Source organism: Callionymus lyra, chromosome 15, assembly GCF_982586985.1.
Source record: "Callionymus lyra chromosome 15, fCalLyr1.hap1.1, whole genome shotgun sequence".
In the NCBI taxonomy this organism is placed as follows: domain Eukaryota; kingdom Metazoa; phylum Chordata; class Actinopteri; order Syngnathiformes; family Callionymidae; genus Callionymus; species Callionymus lyra.
The window spans coordinates 16526882-16547177 of NC_141832.1; the positions used below are offsets into that span (position 1 = coordinate 16526882).

At 42.0% G+C, this 20296-nt stretch overlaps 1 protein-coding gene across 4 annotated transcripts in view; it reads left to right on the forward strand.

Moving 5' to 3' along the window:
* Positions 1 to 20296, forward strand: part of bahcc1a (BAH domain and coiled-coil containing 1a) — an 80983-nt gene that overhangs the window by 35489 nt on the left and 25198 nt on the right. For all 4 annotated transcript variants that reach the window (XM_087810183.1, XM_087810185.1, XM_087810186.1 and 1 more), the window contains exons 3-10: positions 4928 to 5110; positions 14083 to 14208; positions 14293 to 16539; positions 16932 to 17046; positions 17140 to 17339; positions 17405 to 17563; positions 18546 to 18835; positions 19775 to 20120. In XM_087810183.1, the coding sequence (XP_087666309.1) occupies positions 4928 to 5110; positions 14083 to 14208; positions 14293 to 16539; positions 16932 to 17046; positions 17140 to 17339; positions 17405 to 17563; positions 18546 to 18835; positions 19775 to 20120 (3666 nt within the window). The remainder of the gene's footprint in view (positions 1 to 4927; positions 5111 to 14082; positions 14209 to 14292; positions 16540 to 16931; positions 17047 to 17139; positions 17340 to 17404; positions 17564 to 18545; positions 18836 to 19774; positions 20121 to 20296) is intronic.

Here is a 20296-nt window from a genome sequence, read left to right on the forward strand (position 1 = left end):
GTCACAAGAATGTTGATTTATTGATTCAATTAATTTAATTTAAGTGTATAGTCGTCTCAATATTCTCTAACTAGACCATAATCCAAACGTAAATAAGATCATTTAAAGCGTACCGATTCTGTAACACATTCTTTTGTTATTTTGTGTGGGGGCGAGTTTTAATGACTTGAAAAAAGCTATTTTCCGCTAACTTTCATCGAGTTAAGCAGATATCCAATAAAACGGTCTCTGTGAAGTTTAAAAAAGAAAGCGTGTGCATTAAATTGAGTAGAATAATCAATGTTATGAGCAGCAAAACTGCATCTGCCCACTGCTGTTGTATTAGCTTGCTTTTCAGTCTCCTTTTCAGCCAGGAGCGAAGCCCCGGTTCCCATGGCAACTACACCTTCCTTCTCCTCCTCCCTGCCGTGTATTGCAGCCTGTTTTTTTTTGGTCCATATCAACCTTCACCTTAAGTTACGTCTGTTTATTTATCAAATTTAGGTTGGCAATCGTAGCATTTAATGCACAGGAGGGGCAGGAGTACTTGCAGAAAGGAGGGTTAATCGAGGGGATCTCGGAGGCCTGGCCCCGGTGCAGGTGCTAGTCCTGCAGAGAGTAAACAAACGGCTTTAAAACAAATGCAGAAGAAAAAAAAACTGAGTTTTACAAGGAGCTGGTTGCGCTGGATCCGGTATCCTTTAATAAGCTGCTATATAAACAGTCGAGCACTGATGCCCTCATGTCTTATACATTCACTCCACTTGTTCGGCTCTGCTTTAGTTGGCTCCCGGATTTCCAACTGCCCTCGACAGCCCGACCCACTTTTATAACGTGTGCCTTTTCACCGACACCTCAGATTCATTAAAGCTTGGGTTCAGTGAGGGCAGCCCAACAAAATGTTAGGACTTTTAAAATGCGTGTATATTTTTGATCATTTTAGCTAAAAAAAAACTCTTTGGTTGAATTGGAATACACAGTTTATTTGTTATGCAAAGATGACACAAGATTTAGCAGGAGCTCAAAACCAGAGCTGACGTAAGGGATGAATAAAAAAAAAATGTATTCCTAAAATGTTCCACAGTTAGTGGTATTTTTCTCAGTGGTTTGTACAACCTACGCCAGCAACTATGTTCTTTAGTGTCAAAAGTCTCATTGCCTGACATCCAGACTTCCCCCCTTTTTCAAGTGCTTCACCTTCTCCTTGTCACGGTGGCAGACGCTCCCTCCTCTCTTCCTCTTGTGAAGAAGAGCTTCTCGGCTTCTGCCGTCACTCCAGACGTCTCTCTCGTACTTTGACTCTCTCTCTCTCTCTCTCTTTTTTCTCTCTGGGGTAAATCTGTTAATAATGCAGGAGGATTAGCTGATTTATATGAGCCGGAGGCACTAAAGGAAAGCTGGGGGTTCCTGGGGGGCGTTGGGCAGAATAAGGGGCACTAGACTGTTATGGCAATGCCATACACGAGTAGGGGGCGAGGAGACCTTGCGGAAGATAATCCGTCCCCCCCCCCATCTGCCCCTCAGCTCCCCCCGGTGTATGGGACAAAAAGTGCGCTGTAGGAAATTGGGCAATAGGTGGCACCAGAGATGGAAAGCATTAAGGGAAACTGAAACCATGGAATTTCCCCCAAAAAACCTTGGGTTTCATTTTTACAAAGCAAACTGCTAATCCAGCAAGGTTATTAGGCTCAGAAGATCTAGTTTGTTTGTCGGGAAACCCCCCCACCCCCCCAATAGACCATAGAGACGCACAAATAGTCCTATATTATCATGGGCTGACATATCCAACAATATCCAGGACCACATTGAGAGGCAAAGCACGGTCAGGAATCGGATCGTGAATGGAAAGACATAACTCTACCATCGCACCAGAGCACTTCCTTTTAAAGTTTGCTTTCGATTCACAGGCCCAACTGACCTTGCAGGTTTGCCTTAAAGACTACTAACCAAGTAGCTAGTCAGCTGTACTTTTGTTCTGTTCAGATCTTTCTATCCAACCGTAAAATTTGTCACCATATTCAGAAGAAAATCATATAAAAAGTATAGATGGAACAACAGAAGACCACCACAATTAAAAAAAAACCACTCGTGGTCAATTCTTGAATGGTCTAGTCACTTTTTGGGTGACACTGTTTAGAACTAACCAAACCAACACTGGTTAAAACATCAACTCCACCAAGCAGTGACAGTTGTAATGATTAGTAGACTCATTCATTCATTCATTCATTTTCTACCGCTTTACCCCTTACCGGGGGTGCCGGGAGACTATCCCAGTTTCATTGGGGAGGCAGGGGACACCCTGGACAGGACGCCAGTCTGTTGCAGGACACACAAAGACAGACAACCATTCACGCACACAGTCATACCAAATGGAAAATTTCCCCAATTTCTCAATTAACCTCTGTATGTTTTTTGGACTGTGGGAGGAAACCGGAGTGCCCGGAGTAAACACACGCAACATGTAAAACAAATATCAACTATAAACTATCAAAATATCTCAAGTTTACCGTTACAACCCCTTGCTTTGAGTCAGTTTACCAGGATTTGGCCACGATGGCTAAAAGGTGTGTCCGAGTTCTGTTGAATTTCCTGAGGAAAGTCGCTAACTCACCGCGTGACTAGGTTAAGACTCCCAATGAATCATTCTTCCACAGAACCAGAGGATCCTATAAAGACACTTTTATGGAGCCTCAGAACCGAATAAAAAAATCTTCTCAGATGACTCGCTCTGTCTCTAGTTTTTTTAGTGAGCGTATGCACGAGAGTCCTCGTCCGGGAAACTTCACCCATATGAATGAGAGACTTTTTAGCGGCAGCATGACTCACGTCAGGTCGGACACCCTGCCAACTCGCCCAAGTGCACTGGCACCGGAATAATGAGGGTATGATTGAAGAAGAAGAAGTAGTAAATCAGGACGTCAGGACGTAAATCAGGACGCTTTGCAACGAATAATACGGAATACGCCAGCGACCAACGGTCGTCAAAGTCTCTCGGACAGATTTGCTGTTCTTCTGATTACGCTGAAGAACACAATAAACAGAAAAAATAGGCCTGGAAGAAAAAAGTGTAAAATTCCCTTAAATCGCCTTGTGTCAAGCGTCGTGATATCTGAGAAACAGAAGGTTTTCGGAAGTGAGAGATGGATGCGAAGAAGAGGAGAGGGGGAGGGAAATTGAGAAAGGGACACTTGGGATCAGAAGGGGGAAAAAAAAGTGTGTGAGAGTGAGAGCCTGAGAAAGTGTGTACTCAGCTGTGAGATGAGACTTCGCTTCGCCCCTGGGAGGCGAGGAGAGGCTTCCGTCAGCGAATGAGGGGAATCTGAGGCTTTAGTCCCCACGGGTTTAATTTTTCACATCATTTTTTATGTCCTCTCTTTACATTTATCTCGGGACTAAACGGACATGATGTCAAAAGTGGGCGACTTTATTGTCATTTGTCTTGGAGGGGGGGGACTATATTTTATTTATTTAAATGTGGAAGGAAACAACTGTTATTGTTGGGGAGGGAGGCATGGTTGATACTCATCTTCATACTAATGTGCTGATTTAAGTGTATCTTAAATTGTTCTAGGACCTCTAGAGTACTCATCAGTATGTTTCTTTTTGCACAAAACTCTCATTTAATAAAGATATCTACATTAGAAAATATGCTTAAGCCCCTCCCACTTACAATGCGCTGTTTTGGCTGAGCCAACCACGCACACTCTGCTCTGATTGGTCACAAAAACACGAGTTGCATTCAATGACTCACGTAAATATCAAAGTCACCTCTAAAAATTCCCGTTTTGTACATTAAAAAATAAGGTTTGCTGCTTTATGAACACATTACAAAAACACCTAAAGGGGGACACCTCCACCAGAGTGACGTCAGAATGTTTAATTTAAACCTTAAAACCCCTTTAAACCAACAACTAACGAAAGAAGTAAACCAAACCACCAAACCAGGATCAGCAAGACCAAAAATTAAATAAGAGGTCAAGAAGGTTTTTTTTTTATTTTTTAATCCCTAAGAAGGTTTTCATGATGATGATCGACAAACTACTGTCCATCATGGATAATGACTGTGTCCTTGGTCAAAGTGCTCAAAATTATGCAAATGTTAACCCAAACGGACGAGTCCTTGACCCCGAAAGTCTGCGGGGGGTTCTTGTCCAAGTACACTCAAAACAGTGTTTGTGATATTTTGACCTAAACTGTCGGCTGGGGGTAAATAAGTTGTTGTCTCCGGTGACGGCCCAAATAAGTTAGTAAGTAAGTCATTTATATTTATAGAGTGCTTTTCTAGACCAGGGTCACAAAGTGCTTAAATAATCCCCCAAAAACAGTCAAAACGATTTACTAAAAAGATCAAGATAACACCGAGAAAAACACAGGAGTCCCAGGAAATCAGGAAAAAACCCTGTGTTGTAATAGTATCAATAAAAAAATAAATGAGGGATCAATAAAGTTCTACCTAACCTAGTAGTCGATCTCAAACTACCGCCCCCCAGTTCTCCAGAGTAAGTGCTGAAAAAGTGTGTTCCGGCAGATATATACTGTATGTTGTTGCTCATGGACTTGGGAAGATGTTTGGTCCCGTCCAAGTCTGGCGACGGAAGCACCGAAGGAGGAAGATCAGGATTTCGGGAATTGGGCGTAAGGTGGATAGATCGATTGCACTTGACGTTGTGGGGCCTTTGGACGACTGTAATAGGCTTGTGATCTAGTCTCTCAAAGTAATCCGGTTTACACAAGTGCAGGGTTTAAGTCATTATGTAGAATCAGTGTGTGTTGAAAGACACGTTTCTCAAATGAACTCCTGTCCCATACCCTGTACTCGCCGTGACCTTATCGAAGACCATCGTATTCAAAATCCTGATTTTGATTGTTATGTATGTGTTGTTTGAGACTCTTTCCTGATTCTAACCTTATTTTCTCTCCTCCTACTCCCTCCCTGTGGGAACTACAGGCAGTGGACTGATGGGCAATTCCTCCGCTTCCTTCATGGGGACCTTCCTGGCCAGTAGTCTTGGTTCCCCCCCTTCCCACCCGTCTCACCCTTCCCGGCCGCCCTCCTCGCCCTCCTCGCCCTCCTTCCGGGGCGGACCCCATTCCAGCGCCTCCCAAATCTGGTTCCCCCATTCGCATGAAGGTATAACAAAACCACACATGTACATAAACACATACCCCTGCGGTGACTCCTGAAATGCATCATGGGACGTTTTGAGAACGGGAGTTTTTCACGGTGTATTGTTACTCGGGACGTGGTTTTATTTTTGGAGTATTTGTCAAGCGCAGCTTGTAATCATCGAGCAGGAGGCGCCCATTTTATTCTGGGTTCAGTCCGGGCCTTATTCGGGACGGAGCGGCGTTTCCGCTGATCCTGGCTCTGGACGCACGAGTCAAAAGTTCAGCCAAGGAAATCTTTTGCGGTATTGGAATGTCTGTAGAAGCTTCCTACACCGATTCTATCTGGAAGCTTTCGCGCCGCCATCGCCACACATCTGCTCTCGCATTTACATAATCACATATAAGAAGCGGCTCACGGAAGCTTTTGAAGTCGGAATAATGTCGTCGGCTCGAGTGGCTCGCCGAAAATCGGGGCGATCCCATTGGTCCGACTCCAGGGTGTAAACGCCACAGGTTTGGATCTGCGATCGCCTTCTCTTGCGGCGTTGTATAAATCTTTACAGAAGAAAGAGCTTGAACATTACAAGCAATAAATTCCAGCAGGCTTTTTTTTTTTTTTATATAAAAAAAATATATATTTCTTCCACCATGTGGTTTGTAGGTGTTGTAAAACTGAGAGCGCTTCTGAACAAAATGTCACGCTCGGGTCAGCTGGTAACATCTGGCGGAGTCTGTCAACATTTAAATTAGCTAGCTTCACACGGCGGGAGGACGGTTTTTCGTATCTAATTTATGACGGAAGAATTCCACTAGTTTGCGCCGCTAATCGGTCATTGTTAGCCGCTACATGTATGTTATGCCTAAATAAAATGCATCCAACAAGTGTGTAGAAAGTATTATATTAAATTGATTATCTGTATTTAAAGTTTCCAATTGAGTTACTTAATTAAAAAGAAGAAAGGCTAGCATCTGAATGTAGCTAGCTGGATAGCATTCAGTTAAGCTAGGTGAATTCAGTAATGTTGTCATGGAAAACTGAAGTTTTATTTTAAATGCTCTAAATCATATCAGCTTTTAGGTTTGAAATTTATGTCAACTTACCTCATTTAATTACAATTTTAAAATAAAACTAGCATTAAATTAGCCTTGCTAACGCTAAAAGTGCAACGTCACAGCTTATTATAGTCACTGGCTGATTTGGTAAGCGCAACGTTTTCTAGGAAGTACCTAAATACAAATTTATATCTCGTATAATTAAACTTTGAGTTTAAAAAAAATCCCTAAAAATTGATCTATCTAAACCACTAAATTAATTCTCAGGGTAACTTAGGTTGAAACACCGATAAGCTAGCATGACGGTAAAAGCGCTAGCTAATCTAAGTGAAGCAAACTTGAGCCAACTTGAGACCTTTCTGTGAGGAGATGGCATGAAGAACATTGATCGATATTTCTTGTTATAACTTGTGCTAAATACTGTTGGCCATTGAATAGAATCTATTATCCCACTGATCTAGTGGCTTTATTTGGAAAATATCAATGATATTCCAAGAGTCCAACTGGTTAAAAAACATTTAAAATAAAAACGTATGTTAAGTGCATGAAAATTATATCTTAATATAACGCTGACTCAGCAGGAGCTTTAGGCTCATATTGAGTATTTTATTACTTATACTTATTATACATATTAGCTTGTTTACATGGTTATTTTTGGAATAAAGGTGACTGAAACGTTGCGTATCAAGAGTTAACTTTGAAATAATACTGTTTTTAAAAATATTTATTTTTACAGCTTTTATACGGGGGTTGGACTTTTAAATTTCCTCAGGGGCCACATTATACACGGGCTGACAATGAAAATATGCCATGACATTTTGAAATGAAGCTAAAAGCTCAATACGCTACTTTTGAAAATATATAAAATAAAAAGGGTAATTAATATATGAATCTTCAACCAAAAAAGAAAAAAGCAAAAATCTTTTTACAAATAATAAAAAAAGGTACCATGACACTTAAACAAAGCTTAAACCAAAATATGATAAAAGGGCATTGGTTCAGTTTACTTTAAAATTGTTTTGGGGGGAAAAATAAATAATTAAAAAAAGGCAAATATAAATAGGAAAAAAGCAAAAAACTGTTTTGGGGTGTTGTACGTTGAAATGATTAATACAATTTAATACAAAACATAATTGTACGTTAGCTATCAGGTGCTTAACATACTGACCTCACACGGGCCACATGCTGCCCTTTGACTGTGTTCATGTGGCCCCCGGGCCACACTTTGCCCACTTCTGTTCTATACAGTAGGTGGAATTTTAAATTTCCTTAGGGGCCACATTTCATATTGTCACTGTTGTAAGGGGCCGTCGAGCCCCCCAAAAATGAGCTAAGGGTCAAAACATGATGAATTAAGTAGCAACGATTAAAAAAGATACAAAAAAGTATAATTTAAAAAACATACAATAAAACTAAATATACTAATAAATTATTTATAAACCTTTCATAAAGATACAAAAACGAAAACCTCTTTTTTTTTATAAATATGATCAATATTCTCTCCACTTTATCCATGTAATATTCACCAAAAAGCCAAAAAAAAAGTAATAATCAAGGTACTTTTGCAAGATTTCTTACAGTAAATAAAGAACTAAATACAAAATAAATTGACAGCTGTCACTGTCCTCATGTTCTATGCGGATCAGTTCTACTCTGACATCACAAGGGCCACATAAATGCAGTCAAAAGACCGCAAGTGGCCCCCAGGCTGTACTTTGCCAGTGTCTTTTTCAGGCATCAATAATCAATACAGAAATATTGATTTCTTTTGCACATTTGTACATTTTGTAAACCCTTTATTTCACTTCAAATCCAAGCTTCTATAACCGACTTCAGAGCACTTTAACGCCATCTATAGGCGGGAGAACTAAGCTCTAGTTCCAGGCCAGCTGTCAGTCCACGCGGGGAAACGCCAGCGGCGAGTATTTTTCGTGGTCACTGATCAGCAGCAGTTGCGTGACATGTGTGTCTCCAACTGTGTGTAGCTGCAGCGTTGCCCTTTGTGTCTATTGGACCTTTGGATGCTTTCCAGACCCTCCCCATCCCCCCCCCTTCAACTCACCGTCTTGCCCACCAGGGCTTGACTCATCCGCTGCACCACTGCAAAGTCTCTAATACATAAAACTGCTCTTTTTAACGACTCCCGAAAAAAAAGCTCCAAGAATCACAATCGAATCAAGATTCCCGCGCCTCACTCCGAGGTATTTTCTCGGTGCAGGGAAGTGGAATAATATTAATATGAGTGATGATAATAATGCCGGGCCTAATAAAAGTAATAGAGGTGATTATGACGGGGATTATTACTCAGTCGGCAATGGAGGCCATTATCTCTATTGCAGTTTAATTGCATATAACGCACTAAGAGCATGATTGAATCCAGACTGTTCATCAACCACATTCAGCTGTTCCCTCCTCCCGATAATTGCATATTGTATTTTCTTCTTTTTTTCCCCCCTGTTTTGCATAAAAAGCAAGTCATCAAAAAGAGCGGCACAATTACCCAGACTCCCCTCTCCGTGTGTCAGCAAAGAACCCCCCCGTCATCGGCCCCGGCGAGGGGCCCTCGTGCACGTGTGCATCAACATTTATGATTATTTTCCTTTTAAATGCCCGAGTACTGAGCGCGTTTTTAAAACTTTTGTTTTAATCTGAAGCAATCAAAGAGGAACAATTATCCCTTCAACTTCAAAATAAGTTTTTTTTTAAACCTTAAATGATGTTGCATGATAAAGATTCAAGAGCATTTTATGTGACGTGAGGAGGAAAAAACAACATCTGGAGTGTGAACGAGTGAATGGTTCTGGCAACGTGACGACGCTTGACTTGTTATCACAATTCCACTGATTGATTGACAGACGCCGGCGCCCCCGCACTCATTAGTCATTACTAGCTAATTATTTGTCCTACATTTCGCAGACGATATTCCCCAGAAATATGAAGTTAATTAGGAAAGTAAGCAACATCTATAGATTTGTTTATTTATTTTAGATAAAGAGAATTACATTTTTGGCATATCTACATAATTCTTGTTAGAAGAAAATTAATGAAGTTATAATGAAGTAATAAAGTTTGTTGGAATTTAACAATCTTTTCATATAAACGTTTTTTATTTTCAAGTGGTCATTATTAGTACTGTTTTTGACAATCTTATTTACATTTTATTCAATTTAATCAATAGATATATTGTTTTAAAACATTGTTTTGACACCCTCATTGACATCTTTTTATATTTTAATACTATATACATATGTTGCCTCAGCATGTGTAGCTAAAATAACCAACTCGTAAAATTGACAGAATTTAACACGTCTTTACGTATAATTACGTTTTTTTTTTTTAAGTTGTGTAAATGATCACTACAGTTTTTGACACTCTTATTGACATCTTGTTATGTTTAATGTATGCAAATAATGACAATAACAACAGTGAACACTGGAGTAGCTTTTTTTTCTTTTTACATTTAATTACTAGATTTGTTTAAATGTGTAACGGTGTCAATTATTTAATTCATATTTTTAATAAAAATGCAATTTTTTTCCAAATTTAGTATCAGTTAGCTTAGCTTAGCTAGCATGCCCCTAGCCTAGCACTAGAACTGGTTCTTGACTTTCGACACGGCTTTTCTTGTATTCAAATGTCTCGTAAACAAAAGCACATTAACGTAATAGATTGAGATATAAACCATATGAAAATCAGTGTCAGTATTAATAAAAGAATAAACACGGAGAGTTTTAAAATATTGTAGCAAGCACAGTAGGGCTAACTTACTCCTCTGCTGACTTCACAGACTATTTTAGAGTCAAATTCTTGTGAAGCTTCATGAAGCAGTGTCACTATTTTCAGAGTCCACTAGATGGCGGTCTCTGGACTACTTTCCTTTGTTTTGAACAACTGTTCTAATCAAACATCACATCATTTTTAAACTGATGGCGCCACCTACTGACCTCTAAACAACATGACACTGTTTTATGAAGCTTCAACACTACCATCGTTTGTGCTTTCAGCAAAATTGGTTGTAAATGTGAGCGCCAATTGTTTTTTTTATATTAGTGTAAAATTTTTGACAGAGTGTCGTGTAATAACACTTAACAATAACCGTCTTCAGATGTCATCAGTAACATGTACAGTAGGATTTCCACATAAGACACTGACTCTGAGTGAATCAAAGATGCCAAAAGACAAAGATGAAAGTCCTCCTAGTGTGTCTTTACGCACACACACACACACACACACACACACACACACACACACACACACACACACACACACACACACACCTGTCTAATCCACTTGTGTTTGATACGCCTCTCCGAGCCTATCTTCTCTTGTCCATCTTTCCGTCTGTAAGCACTTGCGAGCTTTTCCTTTTGTAGGATTTAAGCTGCATGCCACCCCCCTCTTCTCTCCCTCGCTCACAAACGTTCCCTCCCTTCCTCTTCTCTCTCTCTCTCTCTCTCTCTCTCTCTCTCTCTCTCTCTCTCTCTCCAGCTTGCCTCCCTTCCTTTCAATTAGTCAAACCTGAAGAGATCCACCACTCCTGCCCCTCCTCCGCCAAGCATTTTTTCCATCTCTGCTCCTCCTCTCCTCCCTCTCTGTGTCTTGATGCTTCTTTCACTTTTTCTCAATTAGCTTAACTTGACAGAGCATCTCTGCGCCGACTCTTCCTGTTCTCGGGGTCTCGCTCGCTCCAGAGATCCCTCCATATATGTCGGCGAAGATTCGAAACGGTGTCAGATGAAGATGATTGATTTGAATTTTTGACTTTTATTTTTTATCTTCAGTTCTTTTCAGAAATGCAAAAAATAATCCTTTTTTTCATCCCACATTGTTTTGTTTTTTTTGTTTTTTTTTTATACATAAATAAATATACGATTAAACGAACAATGCAAAAAAAACCTCAACAATAATATCATAATAATAATAATAATAATATCATTATTTTATTCTGTACTGACACCACAAACAAGTCCTATGTTGTGTTTGCAACACTGGCAATAAATGGTTCTGATTCTTGTAATAACATAATAATGTTAAACTATAACAATATAGCAAGATATGGTACTAGTGCAAAAAACACAACGTTACAAGACAACAATAAATATGTGCAACACAGTATAGAAGTACATAATAATAATCCCCAATTAAGATGTTTATGTATCGATGTGCATTATATATTATATAGATGCGTTTTAAACCCAAGGCCTGCGGATGGCATTTGGCCTGTGATATCATTTCTGATGGCCCTCTTCTAGAAATAAACACTCACCATCAAAATTAAAGACATAATAACACAAATTGAAAATGTAATTTCTTTTCTTGTGGAACTATTTTTACACATTTTTTGTAGAAATCTGTTTTTATCTGTTGGATTGTTGAGGTTTTTGTGGTATTCCGGATTACCATCTGGATCCATGAACCTTTGGAAATATTTCTCACTCCAACAATGCGCACTACACAAAAATTGTTCGTGAATGCTACTAGTTAGTAAAATATAAATATATTTCAACAAAATGTTCTTGTTCCCATAGGGGGAAGTGACCGACAATTTTTTTTTTTGTGGTGTTATGGACGACCATCTGGATCCATAACTCTTTTGAAAGATACTTCAATACTACTATAATAGTTAAGTAGTGAGTTCCTGAATGCTACCAATGTTACAAAACCTAATAAAGGTGTCGGTTAACAAAGATCAAATACATTTGGGTAACAGCGAGGTCATTCCAAAGGTACAGGGTAGTAGCTCAAGTATCTAAGGCTCTTGTTCTCAAGTGAGGGGAAGATTGAGAATGAGATCGACCGATGTAACTTCTTGTGTCATGCAACCTACTCCCTACTCTCTTTTGAGTAATGCATGCCATCTTATTCTTTACTCTCTTGCATACGTCACTGGACGACGTCCTGATGTCCCAGCTTGGTTTTTATCTTCATGAAACCCGAAAAGTAGGATTGAATTTCACTCTTCGAGAGACAAAGATCGTTCCAGAGACCGTCTTCGGGTGCACCCCTGATGCCCCTAATCTGTCTGAGGAAAAACTCCTTGATGCTGACTTGGTGTGTGTCTGCGCATGTGTGTGTGTGTGTGTGAGAAAAAGAGAGCAGTGCTGGTGAGCAGTCAGCAGACTTCACTAACACCCTGCTTGCGTCGCCTGCAGCAGGTTTTTCGGCAGCGAAAGCAGCAGCAGCAGCTTCAGTTGTCCGCGGCAGATTATTGGCTGAATGGGCTCCGTCGTGCCCAGCAGTCCCCCTCTTACTACCCCGGTGGAGGACATGCTGAAACTGAGCAGGCTGGCATTATCGGGCACAGCCAGACCCAGCTGTGAAAAGGGATTACGCCGCCAATCGTCACGCCTGCAAACAACATGCTGCAGAAAAAAAAAAAAGCCCCAAACTTGGTTAAGAATGCCAAAAGGCTTTGCCTCCCAAATATCAGAGTCTTAGACAAAGAAGACCCCCTCCTCTGGAGATGAATTGGCATAAACGCCCATTAACCGGGACAGCATGTACGGAGATAGGGAGGCTTGTGAATGTGGGAAGAAATGGTGAAAAAAGCAGAAGGGTTTGAGGTGTAATTATCACCCCTTGGCCTCCTTGGATATCGGCACCTTCTATGTAACCGGCGGTCTGTTTCCCCCTCTGTGTGCGTCCCATTAATTAAAAACGGGAGGAGATCAAGCCCCGCTCCGAGACGAGGGTCATTAAACCCACCACAACACACCTCCGTCCCTACGGAGTCGACTCACGGCACCAAAACCCCATTGTTCTTCCAACCGAAGTGAGACATTCAACACTTGCTACGAAAGCCAAGGTGTGCTACACACTTTCTCTCCTTCACTCAGGATTTCCAGGATCAGGTCTCACTTTAACCGGCACAAATACCCACCTCGCCCGCTTGGCTTTCACAGCCATGTTTTTCCCATCTCTCCCTCCTCCCGCCGCCTTGTTTGTCAGTGAGGGTCAGACAGGTGCCCAGACAGGAAAAAGGCGTCTCAGGTCTCGCTGTCTTGATCTTTTCACATTGATGGACGGATAAGAAAACAAGTTAGCATTTCTCCTTCTTGGTTTTCCCACCACCTGAGATGCATAGTTTTGTTTTTTTTGTTCAACTTCGTGGACGTACATGCCTTGAAACAGTGACGGTGACGTTCAGAAACTTTGTTGTTACATTTCTTAACGGCGACTTGGAGCATTTGTTGAGCTACTATCACCGAAACCTGATTTTACACATGATTTACGACCTCAATTTTAGTTGGACAGTTCCAATTAGATTTAAATGTCAACGTATACGCATTAATGGCTGTTTTTATAAGCTATCCGGTTCATATCCAGACAATGTTTTGACAGTTTAACCCATTAAATCACATGATAAAACTAGACGTTTAAGTTATGCTTCGTAAATTCAGAATCGGTTTAAGCCCAAATCTTTTAACAGGAAATTCTTGACGAGGAATTACAAGCTAGTGTCTTTTTTTCAAATTTTAATTCTCTTGATATTCCAACAACTATTTAATTGTGACAGGTGCATCATGGGAGATCTCTCTTTTGTTAGCAAAGAGCGCCTTTCAACCCTACCATATCCTTTGGCCACCTAAATAACTTGACCGGCCAGATTTGGCCCTCTGACCTACAGTTTCATTTAAATATTTGGGGAAATTTCAGATTCCGATTTCTGTTCAGCTCCTTTTTGTTTTGATGAGCTCTAATTTTCTGTTTTTCTTCTGTCTCAATCATTTCCACAGCTGGTTGTTCTTTGGTCGCCACATCTTAAAATCAGACTCTTCCGGACCGTATGATTAGGTTGCCACGATAAATGGGCTCATCATAACAATCCAACGACCACAACATTTTCATTGTTTCCCCAAAAGAATCATGACAACGTCGAAGTCTCTCTGTGTATTTTCACTGTAAAATAATGATGCATCTACCGTTCCTCTCTTTTGCCAGCTGCTGCGGGGTATCCTCGATTCTCAGGGAGTCTGGCGCACACTTTCCTTCCAATGGGTCACCTGGATCACCATGCCAACAGTGGAGTTCTCTACGGGCAACATCGTTTCTACGACACTCAAAAAGGCAAGTCAAAATTGAATTGTGTGCACCACACCAAGCAGACGGCGCTAAAAGACTTGTTTTAACTTATTCTGTGTTCCTTTATAGAAAACTTCTATATCCGAAGTCTCCCGTCCCAGCCTCTCATTCCAGCCAATCACAGTCTGCCTTCAATGCCCCGGGCAGGCTCTGGTCTCTCCCAGGGGTCGTGCAGCAGAGACAGAGACCCAGCGGCAGGGACGGTTCTACACAAGAGTCTTAAAGAGGCAGCGGTGGAGAGGGGAGGGGTACCCGTCAAAGACAAAGAGAGGACGACGAGCAAGCAGGAGGCGAAAGAGAGGCAGCACCAACATCACCATGGCCACCAGCCTCCTCAGCCCACACATCATCACCATCATTCCCATCCTCATCAGCAGCACCCACACTATCAACCGCATCCACTGCCCCTGGAGGAGGTCAACAGTCAGACCCTGGAGAGGCACAAAGCTGCGCTGGCGATGGAGTACAGTAAAGAACACTCTCAGAGTATGGGGAAGCCCCTCAGTGCCTGCTTACACAACGGCAAGATGCAAAACGGTGACACAGGAGCTACGTCAGGAGCTAAACCATCAATGTCTAGTTGTGGAAGAGATGGAACACCCCTAGGACCAATGGGTGGTGTGGTAAGCGGTCAAGGGAGACATATGGGGTCCAATGGTAATAATCGTTGCACCAAAGAGGGAGTCAGTGGAGAGATGAGAATCAGTGAGCAAAATTCAGATTGTCTCGAAAGGAACCAGGCTTCCGTTCACCACTCCCTGCCCTACTCCGTGCCCCCACCTTTACAGATGGGGTCCGCAGCTGGAGGAGCACACCCCCATCCACATTCTCACGCACACCCCCATGCACATCCTCACCCAGGGGGCTTCCACTGCCTCCAACTACACCCTAGACATCCACACCACCCACATCATTCCCACCATACACACCATCACCCGGACTTCTTCTGTGCGCCCCCCTCGGCCCCACTCGCTGAACCAGTGTCGCATGACAGAGGGCCAAATAATGTTGGTCGAGATCCAAAAGTCACAGGGCCTACATTTGTACCGTTGGTAACAGACCTGGGGGAAAAATCAAGTGGGACATTCCAGCTTGGGAACCCTGACTGCCAGGGGGTAAACGGCGGAGGTGGTGGTAACGTCAAAGATAAAGTGTTGGAAAAAACTGGAGGTGGTGGGCACCACAGCAACTGGCAGAGGAAGCAACAACAACAACAGCAGCAACAGCAACATGCATATAGAAAGGCTGAGAAGACCGCGGAGTGGATGCAAGCCCACCAGCATCACCTTCAGGCCTCGCACCTCCCTCCAAATCCACAGCAGCAGGCGCCACCACACCAGCAGCATCACGTCGTCCGATCTCGAAGCGCTGAGTGTGTGAACAACGTTGTGGACATGGACATTTTCAGATCCACGATGACCCAAGGGCCAAAGACCGGACACTCTGTCCCACATTCAGTTAACACTTCTCCTTACAAAGACTGCTCCCACCAAGCACAAGCTCCCAACTCCTCTCCGCATGGAAACAAAAACATGGGGCAACATAATGGAACCGGCTCCACAATTGGTCCCGGAGGTAGCTGCTTACAGAGAGATGGCCAAAAGGTAGCAAGAATAAGGCACCAGCAGCACGGACGAACTGGACCCGAAACTCCTTCTCCAGTTGAGCTGAACCAAGGGGAGATGAAACGAAAGATGGACATGTCTACATATTATTTAAACAACAGCGGGCAGCACCACCAACAGCCCCCTGTGCCTCCCTGGACCATGAGGCCTCATCATCATATAACCCATGTAGAGGAAGACCAGAGGAAGTCGTACATGGAGCTAGGAGTAACCACTGGACAGCAGCCCCAGCAGCAACAACAGGGAATGAATCTTCCTCCCCCCCAGTCCACGCCGTCGCACCCCCACAATCAACAGCAACAACCAGAGACGCAGACGCCAATTCAGGGGGACGGCAGCGCAATGAAAAGTTTACTCAAGTACAGCAACCAGCAGCAGCCTCTGCTGCTTTCCCAGAAAACCCCATTTGGGGGATTAGGAAACCTAAAGTCAGGTGCTGCCGGGGGGAGCTGTGCACTGCAGAGCAACAAGCAGCCTCTCCCTTCTAGGAAGGGACAACCCATTGACAGTGAGCGCCCCGATTATGGCGGTCGAAGCCGGGATATCGGAGAAGCGGGTCACGGGGAGAGCGAGGTGCGGCAGCCACCGGTGGGAATCGCCGTAGCTGTTGCAAGACAAAGGGAACCTTCCTGCCGTTCGTCGGAAAGTCATCCAACAAGCCGGCACGGCAGAGTGCACCCCTCTGTCAAGGGTAACTGCAGTTCATCATTATTCAGGCACTGTACTCGAACCTTGTTCAGTTTAGTATACTATTTGGGATCACACCGCCTGAGTGGCCTTTTTAGCACTTAACTATTGAGTGGGAGGGGGGAGGCCATTAAATAGACAAGTGCAGGTCCTGGGATTAAGTCCTCGTGAAGAATGTATTCCGGTGTCGATTACATCACCAGAAGAGAAAAAAAGTATGTGGGCGTTTTTTGAAAAAAAAACAACCTTCCTTTCTCATCGCAGATAACCCCATAGGCCTAAGAATACACTTCTTGTTTATCAGTCTTTAACAGAAAACTTTACTGTGGCAGGAAACACTTAATAATATGTGATTCAATTATACGTCTTAACAGTTGGCTAACGTTTGTCTCGCAGGACAACAGCACACCATGTATCCATCGGATCCTGTCATGGAGGAAGAGAGGAAGATGATGAGCGGAGAACAGATGGGACTCACTTGTTTAGACAGAGAGCGAGACGCATACATCAGGTATAAAAAAAAACCTGCTGATTCGGTTAAAGTATAGAATTCAATTCTTCGCCCCTGAGTACTCCTTCTAATTGAAAGCCTCGTCTGTCGCAGGGATAACAAAGAAAGAGTGGAATTCGCCCGGATCCATCCGTCTAACAGTTGTCACGGAGACCTCACTTCTCACCTCATGGTCCCGGGAGGGACGTCGCTCCAGTCTGGCCAATTAGGAGATCCCGCCGCACATTCCGCTCATCACCATTGGATGCCTCGCAACGGAAGCCCGTCGCTCTGGATGGCGGGACATTCATACGGTGAGAGATGAACGATTTTTTTTGGATTCCATGGACGTATTCCTGATGTTTGTTTCCGGGGTTAGGGATCGGCCACACAGCTCTTCACCAGAACCTCCCCCCTGGGTTTTCGGCGGGCATGCCGGGCTCGCTACAGCCGGTCCTCCCTCTGCCTCAGGATCCGTCTGGACAGTTGGTGGTCCTTCCCAGCGAGCCCTCCACGCACCCTGCCAGCCACCACTTAGGTACCCCTGATTTTAAGAAAAAAATATATTTTTTTTAGGGCACATGTGTAAAACTAAAGACTTGAGGGCCACAGCCACCTTTCTTTGCCACTTTAAGGGGCCTATGAAATTATTTTATACCTATTGTGTTGGGAGGGTTTATTGGCAAGAATTTGGCGACACGTATCTCGATTCAGGTACACTAATGCAATCTATTGCGATAGTGTAGTAAAAATTATATATTTGTAGTATTGTCGAGTACTTCACTCTGGTGTTGAAGAATTTACGGACATCTTGACGAAGTCGTAACTGCTTTGTTTTGAAACCAAAATATGTCCAAACATTAGCTTTAAAAGCTGCTAATGTAGACTGTATCCTCTCGTCCTTAGTCACGCCATTCTTATCTTATTTTACACACACCTTTTTTTAAATATAAACCATAAAATAACTAAAATAAAAATGTATAGAATTGTATACAGTGCTGTTGAATATCGTTACGGTATTGTGTGCGATGTTTTAGTGAATCAAGATTTTCTTACACTTTCTTCTTGTAAATGTTTTTTATTGTGTATAAACTTTAACAATGCCTTTTAATTATCAACAGAATAATCAATAAAATACTCACGTTGTTATGTTAAAGATAAGTTACTTTTTCTTGAGCTTCCAGGACCAGCATTCAATGCAATAAGCATCAGAAAAATAAAACTCAATGTCCATAAATATCACATTATTGTGCTGCAGCTGTGACCCCTGGAGCAAATGAAATGACCTCATCCCTGCTGTGCAGAGGACCCAAAAGGAAGAGATTTACTTTATGATGTCCACCCACTGTCCAAAATATATCTCTTTTTTTTATGAATACTTAACAAATAAGATCATTATTCCAGAAGAGTTTTATATTCAAGGGTGTTTTTCTTGTGGTGTCTCGCATGATTCCCAAGTGTTTGTTTTTTGTTTGGACGGAGCCTCGTTCATCACCCTCTTCCTCCTTCACCTTCATTAGATGTGATGGAGCAGCAGGGGCTGTGGCCCCCTGTGTACGGCGCCCGAGGCCCACCTTCTCACATGCAGCATCCCGCTGTTTACTCGCGGTCGCAGTTTCTACGGCAACAGGAGCTGTACGCTCTCCAGCAGCACCAGCAGCTGCAGCATCAGCACCAGACGCACCAGACGCAACAACCGTCTCAAGCCCAACATCATCAGCAGCAGCAGCAGCAGCAGCAGCAGCAACAGCAGCAACAACAGCAGCAGCAACACAGAGAAATGCAGCATCAGGCTGCTCACAACACACAGGTCAACATCTCAGCAGCTAAACATATATTTATTTTATTTTTTTTAAATATGTGGTTGAATTTAACATTTGAAATTTTGAATTTCTATTTTTATTTAATTAAATTATTATTTTTATAAAATTTAAAAAAAAAATGCATTCATTAGTTATTTAATTTATTTAAGGGTTGAATTTGTTTTTTTAATTGAATCAAAAATCTAATATTAAAACATTTATAATTTTTACACGTAATAATATTCAAATTCCAATGATTAAAAATACATTTTCTTATCTCTTTTTTTATTTTTTATTTTGTGGCCTTTTATATTCACTATAGCCATATTTGCGCAGCAGAGAAACAATAGATTACAATAATTCCATATTATTTTCATTTGTAGCCTTTTAGTACTACTATTTTTTTTATAATATTTTTTAAAAAAGAAGACATTTTATACACATAGAGTTTGATATTCTTATTCCAATTATTCAAAAATACAATTTCTAAATATTTTTTAATGTGTAGCCTTTTAAATTCAATTACATTTAAATTCAATTATTAAAAACATTTTAAATAATGGTGTAAAAGTGCAAACATTTGAATATCTTCAAAATGAATTAACCTTATTTTGGACACAGAGTTTGATATTCTTACTGCAATGACTCAAAAATAATGTCCTAAATTCAATATTTTTTCAATTCGTTGCCTCTTAAATTCAATATAAAAATATTGTGTAATAGTGCTACACATTTTTATATCTAATATTAAACTTTTTGATTCAATTATAGTTAAAAAAAATAATCGACCTCTCGATATACAAGTTATTTAATTAAATAGTTAAAAATTAGTTTTTTTAAAAGTAGTTTGAACATTTGAAATTCAACCATTCAATATTTTGACTGATATACTTGTATAAAGATCCATCTGGTTTCATCGACTAATTCTTCCCACTGACTCGTCACAGATGCAGAAGAGGTCGACTGGGTCCTCCGTGGATCTTCAGGAACTCGTCCCGGAACCCAGGACGTCCAAACCAGCCAAGCCCTTCTCTTACAACCAGACTCAGAGGAACTCCTCCCCATCTGCGGCCTGTCCCCCGCACCTCTCCCCCTGCTGCCAGTCCCCCTCCATGCGACCCCTGCCCAAAAGTACCCCCTCGACGCCGTGTCCCGTTCCCAGCCCCGCGGTCACCGCTCCCCACTCCCCCGCCATGAGTCCTGCAACCTCTCAGATACCTAAAGTGGTCGAGTCCCAGGACAAGAGAGGGGAGGGTCAGCCCCCGCAGGATTACCCAGAATCCCTAGAGCCTGGTAAGCGGAACACGATTTAGAAGTACTTCTCTTGCACAAGTTCTCAAGTCTTTCAACATTCCTTCACGGGAATTGCGCTCGAGGGACTTGACGTTATCCTTTAATTTATTGCTAATATGTTTTTTACAGTTCCTGTTTATTAATAAATTGATCAGGGAGTTTGAGATATTAGAGCA